This window comes from Ictidomys tridecemlineatus, chromosome 11 (genome assembly GCF_052094955.1).
Source record: "Ictidomys tridecemlineatus isolate mIctTri1 chromosome 11, mIctTri1.hap1, whole genome shotgun sequence".
NCBI classification, from domain to species: domain Eukaryota; kingdom Metazoa; phylum Chordata; class Mammalia; order Rodentia; family Sciuridae; genus Ictidomys; species Ictidomys tridecemlineatus.
This window is the reverse complement of record NC_135487.1, coordinates 130623453-130640212: the sequence shown is the minus strand read 5'-3', so window position 1 is coordinate 130640212 and position 16760 is coordinate 130623453. Positions and strand designations below refer to the sequence as shown.

General features: G+C 41.1%; 1 protein-coding gene and 1 long non-coding RNA gene across 3 annotated transcripts in view; one reads left to right on the top strand and one right to left on the bottom strand.

Moving 5' to 3' along the window:
- Window positions 1–12436, top strand: part of Pip5k1a (phosphatidylinositol-4-phosphate 5-kinase type 1 alpha) — a 49106-nt gene extending 36670 nt beyond the window's left edge. The window contains exons 9-16 of one of the 2 annotated variants that reach the window (XM_005331206.5): window positions 892–1097; window positions 2326–2409; window positions 3736–3784; window positions 3959–4043; window positions 5423–5569; window positions 5847–5976; window positions 10258–10303; window positions 10810–12436. In XM_005331206.5, coding sequence (XP_005331263.1) covers window positions 892–1097; window positions 2326–2409; window positions 3736–3784; window positions 3959–4043; window positions 5423–5569; window positions 5847–5976; window positions 10258–10303; window positions 10810–10812 — 750 coding nt within the window. In that variant the 3' untranslated portion in view covers window positions 10813–12436. The remainder of the gene's footprint in view (window positions 1–891; window positions 1098–2325; window positions 2410–3735; window positions 3785–3958; window positions 4044–5422; window positions 5570–5846; window positions 5977–10257; window positions 10304–10809) is intronic. The other variant, XM_013361178.4, reaches the window with a different exon arrangement.
- On the bottom strand, window positions 400–3964 carry LOC120890558 (uncharacterized). The gene is made up of 2 exons (XR_005734835.2): window positions 3596–3964; window positions 400–1169 (listed from the first exon to the last, which is right to left on the bottom strand). It is a non-coding gene; the product is annotated as an uncharacterized LOC120890558 (long non-coding RNA).
- Window positions 12437–16760: the final 4324 nt, after the last annotated feature.

Genomic DNA, 16760 nt, shown 5'->3' with positions numbered 1-16760 from the left:
TCTTTCCTGCCTTTATTTACTTGGGCTTATTTTATCTCCAATTTCTACTTCATAAATCCATTAGATGTGTGCTTTTCTGTCACATAAATACTTCTCTTGTTGCATATGTTAGACTGTATTGCCTTTATTTACATTTGTAGCCCTTCTAAATTTGTAATATGCTTGAAGACAGAAATCCTCTGTGTGTTTATGTCTGTGTGTGCATGGTGGGGATATTGAACCCAGGGCCTTGTGCCTGGTAGGCAAGTACTCTACCACTGAGCTACACCCCAGCCCCAGTAGAAACTCATCAAGTATCTACATATCTAAGTATATATCTATAACACATGGCGGGGATTCAGTAAATTTTGAACTGAATTGAAGCTGATAGGTTAAAGTCTGCTCTATTACAAAGAATACTTGTTTTCAGTTGTTGCTGGACCTTTATTTATTTTTATGTGATGCTGAGAATGGAACCCAGTGCCTCACACTTGCTAGGCAAGCACTCTACCACTGAGCCACAACCGCCCGCAGCCCCTATAAAGTATGCTTTTACTTAGACTTTAATTGTGGCTTCCTTATAGCACAAATACATATTCCTTGTTACCTTGAGAATATAGTGTTATTTTCATGAAGAAATACAAGGAGTGTCTGTGGATTGGCAGTGGGATTTGAAAAATTAATTTCCATTACTCAAATGAGAGAAAGATAAAGGGGTATAATTAAAGACTGACCAGAGAGCCTAATATTCTCTTTTCCAAAGAGTAGGAAAAACAGTGGACAATTTTATGGTTAGCCCTGAAGGTTCATTATCAAGTATAATTAGATCATGAAGCTGTGAAATCCTGAAAAACTCCTTATGCCTCCAAAGGTTCATATCATATTTGTTTGGTTGCTTGTTTTTTCCATTAGGTGCTGCAGAGTTTTAAGATAATGGATTACAGTCTTTTGATGTCAATCCACAACATAGATCATGCACAACGAGAGCCCTTAAATAATGAAACACAATACTCATTTGACACGCGCAGACCAGCTCCCCAAAAAGCTCTCTACTCCACAGCCATGGAATCCATTCAGGGCGAGGCTCGACGAGGTGGAACCATGGAGACAGAAGATCAGTGAGTAGGCTCGGGTACCAGGGAGGTGAGCACAAGCTCACAGCATTTTTCCTTAAGGAATGTACTTGGGTTCTGGAAAGAAAGAATAGCTTTGATTCAGCAGTCAAACCAGCAACATTAATGTTTGTAGAACCATAGGAAGACCTTTCTTAAGGAGGACGGGGAGGGAGGGGGCAAGAGGTTAAAAAAAGATGGTGGAATAAGATGTCCATCTTAAGTGTATTAAGACACTAGTGGTGTGAATATACTTTGAATACAACCAGAGATATGAAAAATTGTACTCTATAGGTGTAATATGAATTGTAATGAATTCTGCTGTCATAAATTTTAAAAATTTAAATAAAAGAATATAAAAGGAGGGCTGGGGATGTGGCTCAAGCGGTAGCGCGCTCGCCTGGCATGCGTGCAGCCTGGGTTCGATCCTCAGCACCACATACCAACAAAGATGTTGTGTCCGCCGAAAACTAAAAAAAAAATAAATAAATATTAAAAATTCTCTCTCTCTCTATCTCTCTCTCTCTCTCACTCTCTCTTTAAAAAAAAAAAAAAGAATATAAAAGGAAAGGAGGAGGTCTTTGATTTGGGATTTATAGTACATCTGGGAAGGTGAGCTACCCAAGATGAAAAGAGTAAGTCTTAGAAACATATATGAAAATTATAACTTTATAATAATGGCTTCTTAATGTAAGGCATCTTCTTAGCATCATGGATTTAACTAATGTTAGTAAAATACATGAAGTGTCTTTAGGTATCCTATAATATGACTGTTAAGAAGAGTATCTTGGGGCTGGAGTTCTGGCTCAGTGCTATAGCGCTTGCCTGGTGTGTGTGAGGCACTGGGTTCAAATCTCAGCACCACAAATAAATAAAGGTTCAGCAACAAATAAAAAATATTAAAAGAAGAAGAAGAAGAATATCTTAGTGGGCATAAGTTAAAATATGAAAGTTCTTAGGAAGTTAAGTTAATTGGGGGAGTATTCCCCAAATTGCTATGTAATAGTGATTCTACAGTCTCTGATGGGGTAGGAGACATAATTAAGGAGATTGTAGAGAAGATTAAAACGGGTTTCTTAGGACTTGAGGAAGGATTTCATTCTCTTATAGTTTATGAAAAATGAGTCAGTTATGTTTAGGTCTGAGTTCCATGTTCTAATTTGAATTAGGGTTAGGAGAAGCCTCTGCCTGCTAGCCAACAGATTTTCTGATTCTTTCTTTTTGTCTTCCTCAGTATGGGTGGCATCCCTGCCCGGAACAGTAAAGGGGAAAGGCTCCTGCTTTATATTGGCATTATTGATATTCTGCAGTCTTACAGGTAAGAAACATATAGACCTCAAAGTAGGAGACAGAGTAAATGCAGATAGCTACTCATGTTTCTTTTTTAGATGGGTCTATCATCACACCCTTCCTAAAGCAAAAACATTGAATTGCCGTTGGACTGTTTAACCCATTGGTTTTCTAAACTTCCTTGATTTAACCTCTCTTCCTGGCTTCCCTACCCCACCACTTCCCCAAACTTGATATATATATCTTCTCTGGAAAGCTGAATCAGTCTTCAGAAGCACCATAGTGGAACATGCCATCTGCCTGGCTCTTTGAAAACCTGTGAGATGTGTCATACTCCACATTGGAGTATAGCTGGAAGCATATTCCCTTTCCCACAGAGGAAAAACAAGAGGATCACTGTTCTATAAAGGTATCAGCCTATGGAACAACAGAGTTAGTGAAGTGGTGATGAGGGAGAAGCTAGAAATGTTAGGCCCCGCTGTTATTCCTATAACACTTTGTGTACTATTAGGGACTGGAAAATACTTGACTTACTGATTTCATATTATTATCCACTTTTTTTTTAAAAAAATATTTATTTTTTAGTTTTCGGCAGACACAACATCTTTGTTTGTATGTGGTGCTGAGGATCGAACCCGGGCCGCACGCATGCCAGGCGAGCGTGCTACCACTTGAGCTACATCCCCAGCCCCCTATTATCCACTTTCAACTGCTATTTCCAGTCTTGCCCATCTGTTTCTCCAGCTCTCTTTTTACAATTCATATTTTGTTTTGTTTTGCAGTGCTGGGTATCAAATCCAGGGCCTCTTGTGCATGCTAGGCAAGTGCTCTACCACTGAACTATATCCCCAGCCCATTTAAAATTAATATTATTGTCCTTGATTTGCCAGGACATATAAACTGCCCTTTTCCTATGAAAGAATAATTGATTTACATAGAAAAAGCATTGATTGCTGGGCACAGTGGTGCATGCCTGTAATCAATCCCGGCAATTCAGGAGGCTGAGGCAAAAGGACTACAAGTTCAAGGCCAGTCTCAGCATATTAAACAACTTAATGAGAATCTATCTCAAAAAAGGGCTGGGGATATAACTCAGTGGTAAAGTGCCCCTGCGTTCAATCCCCAGTACTTCCCCCTGTGAAGAAAAACAAAAAAGACATTGATTTCTAATCTGAATATGCACTGCCATGCCTTTCTCTGGAAAGCCAGCTTACCAGAGTGGAAGACTTTTTCTTTCAGATTTTGTCGTTTCAAGGTTTTATATTATTGCCTCTTCCTAGAATTGGGGGAGGAGAAAAAACCTATTAGACATTCATTCAGAAATAGTGTGTGTGGTATTAATTTTTCTCTGCAGGTTTGTTAAGAAATTGGAGCATTCTTGGAAAGCACTTGTACATGATGGGGTGAGTAGCAGTCAGCTAAAGGCTTTCTCCCCACTTTTGCCTCTCTCACTCCCGATTTCATCTTGGGGTTTTATCCTTTGGACAGGGCTTGGTCTAAAGGAAAATGGTCCTTGGACTACAGATTCTTTTATTGGGCCTTTCTCTAACTCTGTAGCCATCTCTTCTGCTCTGTAGGACACTGTATCAGTGCATCGTCCAGGCTTCTACGCTGAACGGTTCCAACGCTTCATGTGCAACACAGTGTTCAAGAAGATCCCCTGTAAGTGGCTTCTACCAGATGATCCCCCAGTGGCTCCCTTACCCCAAGAGATGGGTGGCAGGACACCTGTGTCAGGGAGCTGCAAAGGCCAAAGGCCTCTCCTGCTCTACCTACATCCTGTGAAAGCTGCTTCTCGTCTTTATGTCAGTCACTCTGTCTGTCCCAGTCGTTTCCAAGTTGCTGCTTTCCCCCTGGCTCTCCCTCCATGTGTCATTGAGGTGAGGGCCTTTTCTGGGGAATTGGTGGGATTGTAAAAATGTGTAGTTTTGAATGTAGAATCCATGCTGCAGTCTCAGACAGAGCCAGGTTTTTATGTACAGGGAGTGATAGGCAAAGATGTTACCAGTATTATATCTTCTGTCCATGCCCCAGGTACCAAGCAGTTCTCTAGTTGCTGTGGGTGAAGCATTTCTGGTTTTTGCTTAAAACCTCAACTTTATGTGTTTAGAAGTTCCAGTTTGGGTGTGGTGATGTCCTGTCTCAAAACAAGACAAAATTAAAGGATGGGGATGTAGCTCAGTGATACAGTGCTTGTCTAACATTTGTGAACCCCTGGATTTAAGAAAGAAAGAAAGAGCTGGGCATGGTGATATAAGCCTGTAATCCCAGCTACTTGGGAGGCTGAGGCAGGAGGACTGCAAGTTCAAAGCTAGCCTAAGAAACTTTGGGCCCTACCTATCTCAAAATGAAAAATAAGAAGGGCTGAGGATGTGGCTCAGTGGTTAAGCACCCCTGTGGTCAATCTTTGGTACCAAGAGGTAAAACAAGGCAGGGGGAAGTGCAATATGCTCCTCGCCCCCCAACCATCCATGCTGTTGCCATGGTAAATTCCAGCTCTTCCTTCCTTCACCTCATCAGACATCAGTAATCCTTTAGTGAGATGTAGAGGACCTAAACATGCCAGACAGTTTTATGGGGGATGGAAAAATCCTATCTTTTCAAAGTGACACATAAATAAGTATAAATTACAGTGTTGGGTGCATACGTGTTAAGAAGATGTACAGTGAGGGGGTCATTTTTTAGGTTGTGGGGGGAATACTACTAAAGAACAAGGGAATTATAGAAAAGAGCACATCTTATCAGGTGGAAGCAAAACTATCAAGGTTGCATTTAGGGGAAAGGGAGGGAGATGAGTATGTGTCATCTTTCTTCTAAGTTTTCTGCTGCTTTCCTAAATAAAGTGAAATGAAACACCTCCCATTCCAAATAGTAATTCATAGAGCCTTCTTCATTGATGTTAACCCTTGTTCCTCCTTTGCTTCAAAAGAACAACTTTGGCTGTGTGTACCGACTCCTGGGTACACTAGGAGTTTGTATCTGTGTCTTGGTGATGGTTTCTAAAGTGGGTGCTAAGTAGGCTCTTTCTTTCCCTTTTGAAGTGAAGCCCTCTCCTTCCAAAAAGTTTCGGTCTGGCTCATCTTTCTCTCGGCGATCAGGCCCCAGCGGCAATTCCTGCATTACTTCCCAGCCGTCCGTCTCTGGGGAACACAAAGCACAAGTGACAACAAAGGCGGAAGTGGAGCCAGGTTAGCGCCAGGGCTGGGGCTTCCCGTGTGATTGGGCATGCCTTCCCTCCCTTCTGAGACCTTATCTTTGGCCAGGAATTCTACTCCCCATTTCTATTCAGGAAAAGCCAACTTATTCCAGTTTTTCCCTTACCCCATTTCCTTCGTTCCTTCCTTCCTTCCTTCCTTCCTTCCTTCCTTCCTTCCTTCCTTCCTTCCTTCCTCCCTCCCTCCCTCCCTCCCTCCCTTCCTCCCTCTCTCTCTCTCTCTCTAATATTTTCTTCTTTTTCATTTCCAGATGTTCATCTCGGTCGTCCTGATGTTTTACCTCAGACTCCACCTTTGGAAGAAATCAGTGAAGGCTCACCTGTTCCTGGCCCCAGTTTCTCACCTGTAGTTCCAGAGACTTTGCAGATACTAAATACAAGGTTGGTTCTTTGGCCCCTTTCTCTATGTATCTTATCTTTTCTGTCTTCAGGTCTTTGGGAACCTCCATAATTCTATTTTTCTGTGGATCATTGTTAGTTGCTCTTCACTAGGATTTGTGCAGGTTCTCCTTCCTAAGAGCTCATCTTAAGCTATTTGGAAAAGTGTGGGGATAACGGAGATCTGTGTGTGCACAGTGAATATCTGGTATTCACTCACATATCCTAACTAACCCTTCATCTCCTGGTGGTAATTTCACATAGAATTTAAGGCTGGGGGCTGGAGTTATGGCTCAGTGGTAAAGCCTTTGCCTAGCATGTGTGAGGCACTGGGTTCAATTCTCAGCATCACATATAAATAAATGAACAAAATAAGGGTCCATCAACAACTAAAAAATATTTTAAAAAAAAAGAATATTAGACTGGAAAAATCTTTGCTGGGTGATGAAAATAATGAACAGTCAGTTTTTCAATAGGGTCCAATGTAAAGATTATGACTTAATTTTATTATCCTGTGTATTTGTTATCTATTGAGTCATAATAAATTACCTTAAAACTGAATGGTTTAAAATAATAAATATACATCATGGTTTCCATGGTCAGGAAATCAGGTGCAGCTTAACTAGGTCTTCTGGCTCAAGGTTTCTCATGAGGTGGCAATCAAGCTATTTCTGGTGCTAGAGTCTTGTCTGAAGGTTTGACTGGGAGGATTTGCTTCTAAGCTTATTTGTGTAGTTATTGGCATGATTCAGTTCCTTGTGGATTGCTGAACTGGAAGGTCTTAGTTCTTTGCTGGCTAGGGCCTGGGGGCCTCCCTCACTTCTTTGCTATGTGGGCCTCTCTGTGAGGGAGGCTCAGAGCATGGCAGTTGGCTTCTTATATGCTTGAGGAGAAGCCATAATCTTTTTGTAACCTAATTACAGAATTAATAGGATACTATTACTTGTGCTTCATTTTACTGAGTAATGCAGCCCACACTCAAAAGGAAGGGATGACACAAGGATGTGAATACCAGGAGCAAGGATCATTAGGAGCTATTTTAGGAACTGCATATCACAGTCTGGCTCCTGGCTACAAGTGACTTACATCTCTCTATGTGCAAAATACATTTCCTTCCTCTAGAGATCTCCCAAAGTGTTATTCCTTATACAAGGTTGGTTCCAGATTGTCTGAGTTCCCTGGGTTTAAGTTCCTTAAACTCAGCTGTTCAACCAGAGCTTTTAGTCTATAAAACTACAAAGACAAGTTAAATTGGGCATGGTCATGCATGTTTGTAATCCCAGCTACTTGGGAGGCTGAAGCAGAAGGATCACAAGTTTGAGGCTAGCCCCAGCAACATAGCAAGACCCTTTCTCAAAATAAAAGGGCTGGGGATGTAGTTCAGAGGGAGAGCACCCCTGGGTTTGATCCCTAGTAGCAGAAGTTAGGGGATGCTGGGGTACAGCTCAGTGGTAAGGAGCTTGGCTTGGCTAATGTATGAGGTGAGGTTCTGTTTTCAGGCCCCATGTTCTCCTCTCCAAAAAAAAAAGTGGTGAGGAGTTATGGGAGGCATGAAAGAAGTTAACTGATGCATTAGCTATTCTGAAAGTCAGGAAATGTTGGCGTTTCTTTGATTAGATCTCAAGGTGAGAGAATAATTCATGTCTCTTGGCTTGGCTTTGCAGCTGAGTAATTTTTTCTTTTTTTTGTAGGGGAGTGGTGGTGGGTACTAGGGACTGAACCCAGGGGTACAAAGTTTGAAACAAGGTCTTAAGTTGCTTGGGGCCTTGCTGAATTGCTGGGGCTGGCCTTGAATTTGTGATCCTTCTGCCTCAGTCTCCTGAGCTGCTGGGTTTACAGGCATGTGCCACTGTGCCCTGCTGTAATTTCTTAATTTTAGCATTGATTACTCTCTCAAGAGTTTCAGGTTTTTTGTTTGTTTGTGCCAAGAGTTGAACCCAGGGGTGATTTACCACGAAGCTATATCTCAGTCTTTTTTTTTTTTTTTTTTTTTTTTTGTACTGGGGATTGAACTCGGGAGTGCTCAACTATTGGACCACTTTCTTAGCCCTATTTTGTATTTTTATTTAGAGACAGGGTCTCAGTCGTTTACTTTAGCTGAGTCTGGCTTTGAACTCTCCATCCTCCTGCCTCAGCCTCTCTAGCTGCTCCATTATAGGCCATGCCAACACATCCGGCTCCCAGTCCTTTTTTATTTTGAAACAGAGTCTCAAAATTTTGAAACAGAGTCTCAATTGCTAAATTGCCAAGTCTGGCGTCAAATTTGCAATCGTCCTCCTTCAGTCTTCCAAATGGCTGGGATTATAGGTATGCACCACCATGCCCTACCCAAGGTTCACAAGTTTTGAAACTTTCCAAATCCTGGCTTCTTTTTGTTTGTTAATTCTTCCATTGGGCTTGAGATGTCGCTCAGTGGTACAATCCTTACCTTGTGTGCATGAAGCCCTGGATTTGATCTCAGCACCACCAAAATAGAAAAAGAAACCAGTTCAAGACTTCCCTTGGAAATCTCCTTAGCCAGATCACCAGTTCATTACTTAGGCACATTTTCTGCTTTTCACTAACTGGACGATGTTGCTGGTAAGTTTTGTGCCATTACCTTACAAGGATCTCCAAATTCCATTTCTTTTTTTCCTTTTTTAAATAATTTTTTAGGGGCTGGGGATGTGGCACAAGTGGTAGCGCGCTCACCTGGCATGCTTGTGGCCCAGGTTCGATCCTCAGCACCACATACCAACAAAGATGTTGTGTCCGCCAAAAAATAAATAAATAAATATTGAAATTCTCTCTCTCTCTTTAAAATAATAATAATATTTTTTTAGTTGTTGATACTTATATGTGGTGCTGAGAATCGAACCCAGTGCCTCACACATGCCAGGCAAGTGCGCTACTGCTGAGCCAAAGCCCCAGCCCCTCCTAATTCCATTTCTAATTAGATTTTTCTCACTGGTAACCCTAGTTAGTCCAAAATTCTATAAATAGCACATTCAGGACACTAAACTTGCATTAAAACTCTCCTCAAAGCCATTTTCATCTTCTAAAGTCAAAGCCATCTTTTTTGTGTGTGTGTGGCAATGGTGGTGTGGTGATGTGGTACCGCTGGGAATTGAACCTAGGAACTCCTTGCATGCTAAGTAAGCACTCTGCCAATGAGCTATACGCCTAGATCCCTAAACTGTACATTTCTGTTAGAAAAACTGCACAAATCTGTATTATCTATTGTGTAACAAGTTACCTTGAAACTTAATTTGTTCTTTTTAAATATATATGACAGTAGTGTGTATTTTGACATATATACATAGAGTATAACTTCACAGTTTTGTGGTTTTACATGATGTGGAATTACACTGGTCATGTGTTCATGTATGAACATAGGGAAATTATGTCCAATTCATTCTACTGTCCTTCCTATTCCCATCTCCTTTCCCTTCCCTTCGTTCCCCTTTGTCTAATCCAGTGACCTTCTGTTCTTCCCTCACCTGTTGATGACTTTTTGCTGATGGTACTTCCTCAGTTCCTTCTCACATATTGTCCCATCTATTATAGGACAGCTTTTATCATAGCAGCTTCCTAGCTTTCCTTAGAAGAAGCAAACTGAGAGAATCTGGTCTTTTCCTAACCTAGTCTTAGAATTCATATTCATTTGTGCTACATTCTGTTACAAGAGAATCACTGAATTCAGCCCATACTAAAGAGGAAGAGGTGACTACCAGGAGGGAGAGATTTTGGGGAGCACATTTAAAGGCTGCCTTCCATACCTGGGAATTGAAGAAAGAAAAGCAGAGTACTATGAAATATTTTGTAGTGCTCAAGAAACTACATAATTTTAAACTAAAATAATTTAAATCTACTTCCACACTTACTTACATGGTTGGTTATAGGATTCCTTGAAGACTTTTGGACTGAGGGCAGTTTCTTGGTGACTTTTTCCTTTAATTAATTAATTAATTAATTGTGTGGTGCTAACTTACGTACTTAGTACTTCTAAATTGGGTAGCTTTTTAACATCTTTCTGAATCCAAAATTGATTCTGGGGCTGGGGTTGTGGCTCAGCGGTAGAGCGCTCGTACGTGCGAGTCCCTGGGTTCAATCCTCAGCACCACATAAAAATAAATAAAATAAAGGTATTGTGTCCAACTACAACTTAAAAAAAATTAATTAAAAAAATTGATTCTGAAGTGAAGCAGCATGAGATGTGACCTTTTTTTTTTTAATCTAATTTTTCTTAGAGTCTTTTTTTTTTTTTTAATCTAATTTTTCTCCTGTCTCTTTTTCTCCTGTTAGTTTAATGTTGGAAAAGCTTGAAATTACAGAGTCAGAGTTCTTCCATGTGAGTGTTTGGGATGTGGGGGAGGTAGAGTACTTTGGATGGTAGAAAGTGAATCACTGACGGGTGCAGTGACACACATCTGCAATCCCAGCACACCTGTAATCCCAGTGGCTCAGGAGGCTGAGACAGGAGGACCACAATTTCAAAGCCAGCCTCAGCAATCTAAGCAACTCAGCAAGACCCTGTCTCTAAATAAAATATTAAAAAGGGATAGGGATGTGGCTAAGTAGTTAAGCACCCCTGGATTCAATCCCTGGTGGTACCAAGAAAAAAATGGGTCACGGATGGAATGGAGCAAGAAGTTAATTGGCAATGTTAGAGGGGTTCCTCTAATTTTTGCTTTTTAAAGTTTTATGGGTTTGGGACCTTATATTTGGAAACTGAGGCTGAAATAGAAGAAAGTGTCTTAATTTTGGCAGCTAGATTAAAATTACCTTCAATTTCATTTCTGCTTCCTTATTAAATATACTCCAAATATTTAACTTTACAATTCTTTTCCCTTTCAGTGAGCAAGAAATTCTAGAAGACCTGAATTAAGATTCTGCTGTCTCTGATCCTAGAATGTCAGCCTTTGCCCCAGGAATGCTGAGTTTTCTTCTGCTTGGTCATCAAAAAAGGAGTTATGATTTGGAGGCTAGGGGAGCTCTCCATTTCACTACCTGTAGAAGAATTTACTCTCCTTGACCTTCTTCTGAATGGGCATCAGTGCCTTGGACAATTGAGGACAGCAGTATCCCCTCCACTTAAGTTGGGTGGCATGAATTTTCAACTGGCCTGCCTTGGCTTCCACAACTGAATTTTTTCAAAGCCCCAGTCTTTGTGCTGGAAGTGGGGTTGCTGGACATTGGGTTTCTTCCCTCCTCATCTACCTTTCATCAGGAGCTGGACTCTTATTAATTTCCTCAGGACAGACTGGCTGACAAATTATCCCCATCTTAGCTCTTTCTCTCTGATCCCTGAATAAGACCCTGCACTTTCTGTAAAGATTTTTGGGAGAGTAAGGGTGTTAACCACCTCCCAACCTTCTTTTTTCCTTAAAAAAGGAAAAGAACAAACAGTTCATAGCACAATTTCAAGGCAGTTTCAGATCAAATTCCAGAAGTGTCAAAGAGAGACCTATTTGTATGCCTCTTCCCACAGAAGAGCCCTGGTGTTGGTGAAGCAGAAATATGGTGACTGCTCTGCCAGCAGAGTTCCTCTTTAACTCCTCCTCTCTTGATTTCTCCAGGATGAAGGAATGGAGACAGTGCAACATGGGGTTGTCTTACTCCTTTTTTGTTAATCCATTGGGGTGGGTATGGGGCTCTTCAGAGCTCTTCTAGGGAGGACCCTGTTCACTACCAGACCATATAGTTATTACGGTTCTGCAATTTGAAATGTATTCTGGTTGTTTTCTAAAAATTGAAGACTTTATATTCTCTAAAGGAGATTTCTTGTTCTTCCCATTTTCCCCCCCAAAATGTTCTGTTGTTCATGGAGCTAAGGTGGAGGGAGACTACCAGGAAGTCCATATCTACCAGAATTGAGAATGTTTTCTTAAACTCTTGGGGAGCCAGCAGCCTCCTGGTAAGGTCATTGCTGTGCTACATGCTCTCTCCCCTCTCTTCATGCAGGGAAGTTGGAAGTGGGAGCTATATAAGCCCTCTCCTGCCCATCTCTAAGAGTTGTTTGTGGCTGTCTGTCTGAATTGTCCGTTCTTGTCAGGGGAAGAAGAGGGCCTTGTGTCTCAGGCAGATTGTTGAAGTCCCACAATATCTCTTCTCCATCCCACTGTACCTGGATAGTAGGTTAACCCGTACACCAAATAACTGTCTATATTAGACGCCTCCAACCAGTTTCTGGCTGCCTGTCTTTGCTGCCATGTTTTTTACAAGACAGAAAGAAACAATTCTTGCTATTTTTTTTTCATAATTTACTATTTATGATGTATTTAAATGTTTTATTCAGGACAGAGTTCTGTAAGGGGTGGGAGGGGATATTTGAGGGAGGGCAGGGTCTTAGGGAAAGGAATAGGGAACTCATCGTTTTTATGAAGTGTTACTATTTGCCTCTACTTTGTATTGTTCAGAAATGGCAAAATGTGATAATAATAAATATCATTTTAATGTATTAAACTTTCATCACTTATTTAGACCTCTTATTGTGTTTTTTGTTTCTTTGTTTATTTAAATACTGGGAATTGAATCTGTGGACTTGCACCTAATTCAAGTGCTCTACCACTGAGATATACACCCCACCCCTCTTGGTACCTTTACTTTTTCCCATTACTGGGTATTGACCTGGGACTCTTTATCTTTTGGGAGAGCGAATTCTGGGTATTGAACCCAGTGATGTATTACCACCAAGCTACAACCTAATACTTTTTTTGGTGGGGGGTGGTACTGGAAATCGAACCCCAGGGTGCTCTACTATTGAGCATCCCCAGCCCTTTGATTGATTGATTTTTGGTGCTGGGGCTGGAACCTCAGTTCCATGCTAGGCAAGCATTCTACCTCTGAGCTACATCCCAGTCTTTTTAACTTTATTTTGAGACAGCAACTCACTAAGTTGCTTAGGGCCTTGCTCGCTTGCTGAGAGATTGGCCTCTAGCCTGTAATCCTGCCTCAGCCTCCTGAGTCACTCACATGTGGATTGCTTAGAATTACATGCATGCTCTACTGTGCTCAGCAGTTAGATTCATTTTAAGACATAGAGATAGGGAAGCTTTAGAGAATCCTCCTTTCCATACCACTATTCCCTATCCTGTTAAGAATATTTTACGAATATTTATGTAGCAGCTAGTGAGTAATGCCCAAAGCAGTTGGAGGTCAAAAGAAGTAACAGTCCTTCCAGGAGTTTATAATATCCAGGAGTAAAAAACATAGATGGGAGGTATCTAAGCCTAAATTCTCTGAAAGATGGTACCAAAAAAAAAAAAAAAGTGGAAAATAATTCAGGACAGGGTGTGTCTTCAGTGGTAGAGCACTTGCCTAGGATACTCCAGGCCCTGGATTCAATGTCCATTGTTGCAAAACACACAAAACCAAAAAATAATTCAAAGACAATCTGTTAACATTTTTTTTTTAAACTGGGGATGCTTAACCACTAAGCCACATCCCCAAACTTTTTTTTTTAAATATTTTTTAGTTGTAGTTGGACACAATACCTTTATTTTATTTATTTTTATGTGGTGCTGAGGATTGAACCCAGGGCCTCGCATGTGCTAGGCGAGCACTCTACTGCTGAGCCACAACCCCAGCCCCAACCTTTTTTTTTTAGACGGCATCCCTATGTTGCTCAAAGCCTTGCTAAACTGCTGAGGCTGGCTTTGAGAACTGTGATCCTGCCGTAGCCTCCTGAGCCACTGGGATTAGAGGCATGCACCATGCATGACTCTGTTAACAAAGTTTTATCAAAATGGATAGAAAAAGCAGACTGGTTGGACTAGAAGTCAGTGAGGTGATGTGAGTCTGGGTTGATGGTGAGAGCAATTGGAAAGAAAAGTTAACAGAATTGAGATGGTAACAAAAACTTGATGGGGCGGGGCATGGTGGTCCATGTGTGTAATTCCAGTGGCCTCAGTGGCTCAGGAGGCTGAGACAGGAGGATCTCGAGTTCAAAGCTAGCCTCAGCAAAAGTGAGGCACTCTAAGCAACTCAGTGAGACCCGGTCTAAAAAAAATACAAACTAGGGCTAGGGCTCAGTGGTCGAGTGCCCCTGAGTTCAATCCCCAATACCAAACAACAACAACAAAACATTTGGGGCTGGGGTTGTAGCTCAGTGTAGAGCGCTTGCCTAGGCTCGGTGAGGCACTGGGTACGATCCTCGGCACTACACTAAAAAAATAATAAATAAAGGTTAAATTCTTTTTTTAAAAAATAATTACTTTTTAGTTTTAGATGGACACAATATCTTTATTTTTTATGTGGTGCTGAGGATTGAACCCAGGGCTCGCATGCCAGGCGAGTGCGCTACCACTTGAGCCACATCCCGAGCCCCAGGTTAAATTCTTAAATAAAACTTGATGGGTCTGGGTACAGTGGTGCACACCTGTAATCCCAGCAATTTGGGAAGCTAAAGCAGGAAGATCAAAAGTTTCAGGACAGCTGGGGCAATTTAGAGAGACCTTGTCTCTAGAAAATAAAAAGGGCAGAGGATGTAACTTAGTGATAAACCACTTGGCTAGCATGTGTGAGGCCCTAAATTCAATCCTCAGTACTGCAAAAAAAAAAAAAAAAAACTTGATGGAATCATTGGATTGGAAGAGGAATTAGGGATTCTTGGTTTAATTTAACTCACAGGTTCAGCCCTCATTTAATCTGGATAAAAAGAAGGCAGTTTTCGCTAACAGGAATTGTATCTAAATGTATTTTAAGCATACATGGTTTTTATTTTTATTATTTATTTATTTGTGCTACCCTGACTTTATCATTCCCTCTTCAGTTTACAGCTGTCAAGGGAGTGCAGTAGATACCCTTTTCTGGTCAGAGGATCCCTCTAGTGGTGAGTGACAGCTAATGTTCATTCTATAGCTGCACCCTAATTTCTATTCAGATACAAACAAGGTCTGTTTGTGTAAAACTTCTGTAATAAAAAGGGACACTAAATGCTAGTAAGGACTGGGGATTCAGCTCAGTTGACAGAGTGCTTGCCTCACATGCACAAGGTTGAGGTTTCAATTCCTAGTACCACCACCAAAAAAAAAAAAAAAGAAAAAATCATAGTAAAATTGAAAATCCTCATATGCTCTAGTGTTTTAAGAGTGTCAGACTTAGCTATTCCAAAAGGTATTCATCATTAAACAAAGACTCTCCAGTGGAAATAAGATACAAGATTGGGGCTGGGGATGTGGCTCAAGTGGTAGTGCGCTCGCCTGGCATGCGTGCGGCCCGGGTTCAATCCTCAGCACCACATACAAACAAAGATGTTGTGCCCGCTGAAAACTAAAAAATAAAGATTAAAAAATTCTCTCTCTCTCTTTCTCTCTTACTCTCTCTTTAAAAAAAAAAAGATACAAGATTCAACTATTTATACTTCAGTTATTTGGGGACATGAAAATCTGGTTGTTTTTTGGGGCTGGGGATGTGGCTCAAGCGGTAGCGCGCTCGCCTGGCATGCGTGCGGCCTGGGTTCGATCCGCAGCACCACATACAAAGATGTTGTATCCGCTAAAAACTAAAAAGTAAATGAATATTTAAAAAATTGTCTCTCTCAAAAAAAAAAATCTGGTTATTTTTAAATCTAAAATTGCTGCTTAGTCAAGAATGGTGATGTACATCTGTAATCCCAGCTGCTCTGAAGGCTGAAGTAGAAGGATTGCAAGTTGCAGACCAGTTTGGGCAATGATGCAAAAATTGAAAAGGGTTAGCAATGTAACTCAGTGGTAGTGTGCCTCTGGGTTCAATCCCCAGCACTGCAAAATTTAAATTAAAAAAAATTGGGGCTGGGGCTGTAGCTCAGTGGTAAAGTGCTTGCCTAGCATGTGTGAGGAACTGGGTTCAATCCTCAGCACAACACAAAATTAAATAAATAAAGGTATTTTATAAATGTTAAAATTTATAAATGGCTGGGGATGTGATTCAGTGGTAGAGCACCCCTGGGTTCACTTTCCAGTACTACAAAAGAAATTCAAAAGTCCATTAATAAGGATCTGATTGCTGGTTCCCATTTATCTTTCCTCTTCCCATTTTTTTTTGCACCGGGAATTGAACTCGGGGGCACTTGACCACTGACCCATATCCCAGCCCTATTTTGTATTTTATTTAGAGACAGGGTCTCACTGAGTTGCTTAGCGCCTCGCTGTTGCTGAGGCTGGCTTTGAACTCTGATCCTCCTGCCGCTGGTTCTTTTTTCCTTTTTACCCAAATTTCCAAAAGTAAGGGTAGTATGGTGAATCACCATGTACATTATAACTCAATTTCAATAATCATCAACATAAATGATGCCAGTCTGGGGTTAGGGATACAGCTCAGTGGTGGAGTGCTTGCCTAGCTTCTGAAGCCCTGGATTTGATCCCCAGTACTGGGGGAAGAGGGGAAGTCAGTCATCTATACTTTATGCTCCACCCACTACTTTCTTTCTGCATTTTTTTTTTATTGTTGGTTGTTCAAAACATTACATAGTTCTTGATCTTTCTGCATTTCTAAAGGATCAGGTTAAAATGGTTCTAGACATCATATCCTTTCATCCATAAATATTCCAACACATGCTCAACAAGTGCTTTACCACCAATTGTATCCCCAACCACTAAAACCTACATTTTTTTACTTTTTGCATGCTGGGGATATAATGGCCTTGTGCATGCTAGGTAAGTAAGTGCTCTACCACTGAGATAAACCCAGTCCTGATAAGGACTTTTTAAAAAATATTATTTTGGGCTGGGGATGCGGCTCAAGCCTGGCATGCCTGTGGCCCAGGTTGGATCCTCAGCACCACATACAAAGAAAGATGTTGTGTCGGCCGAAAATTTTTAAAAAAA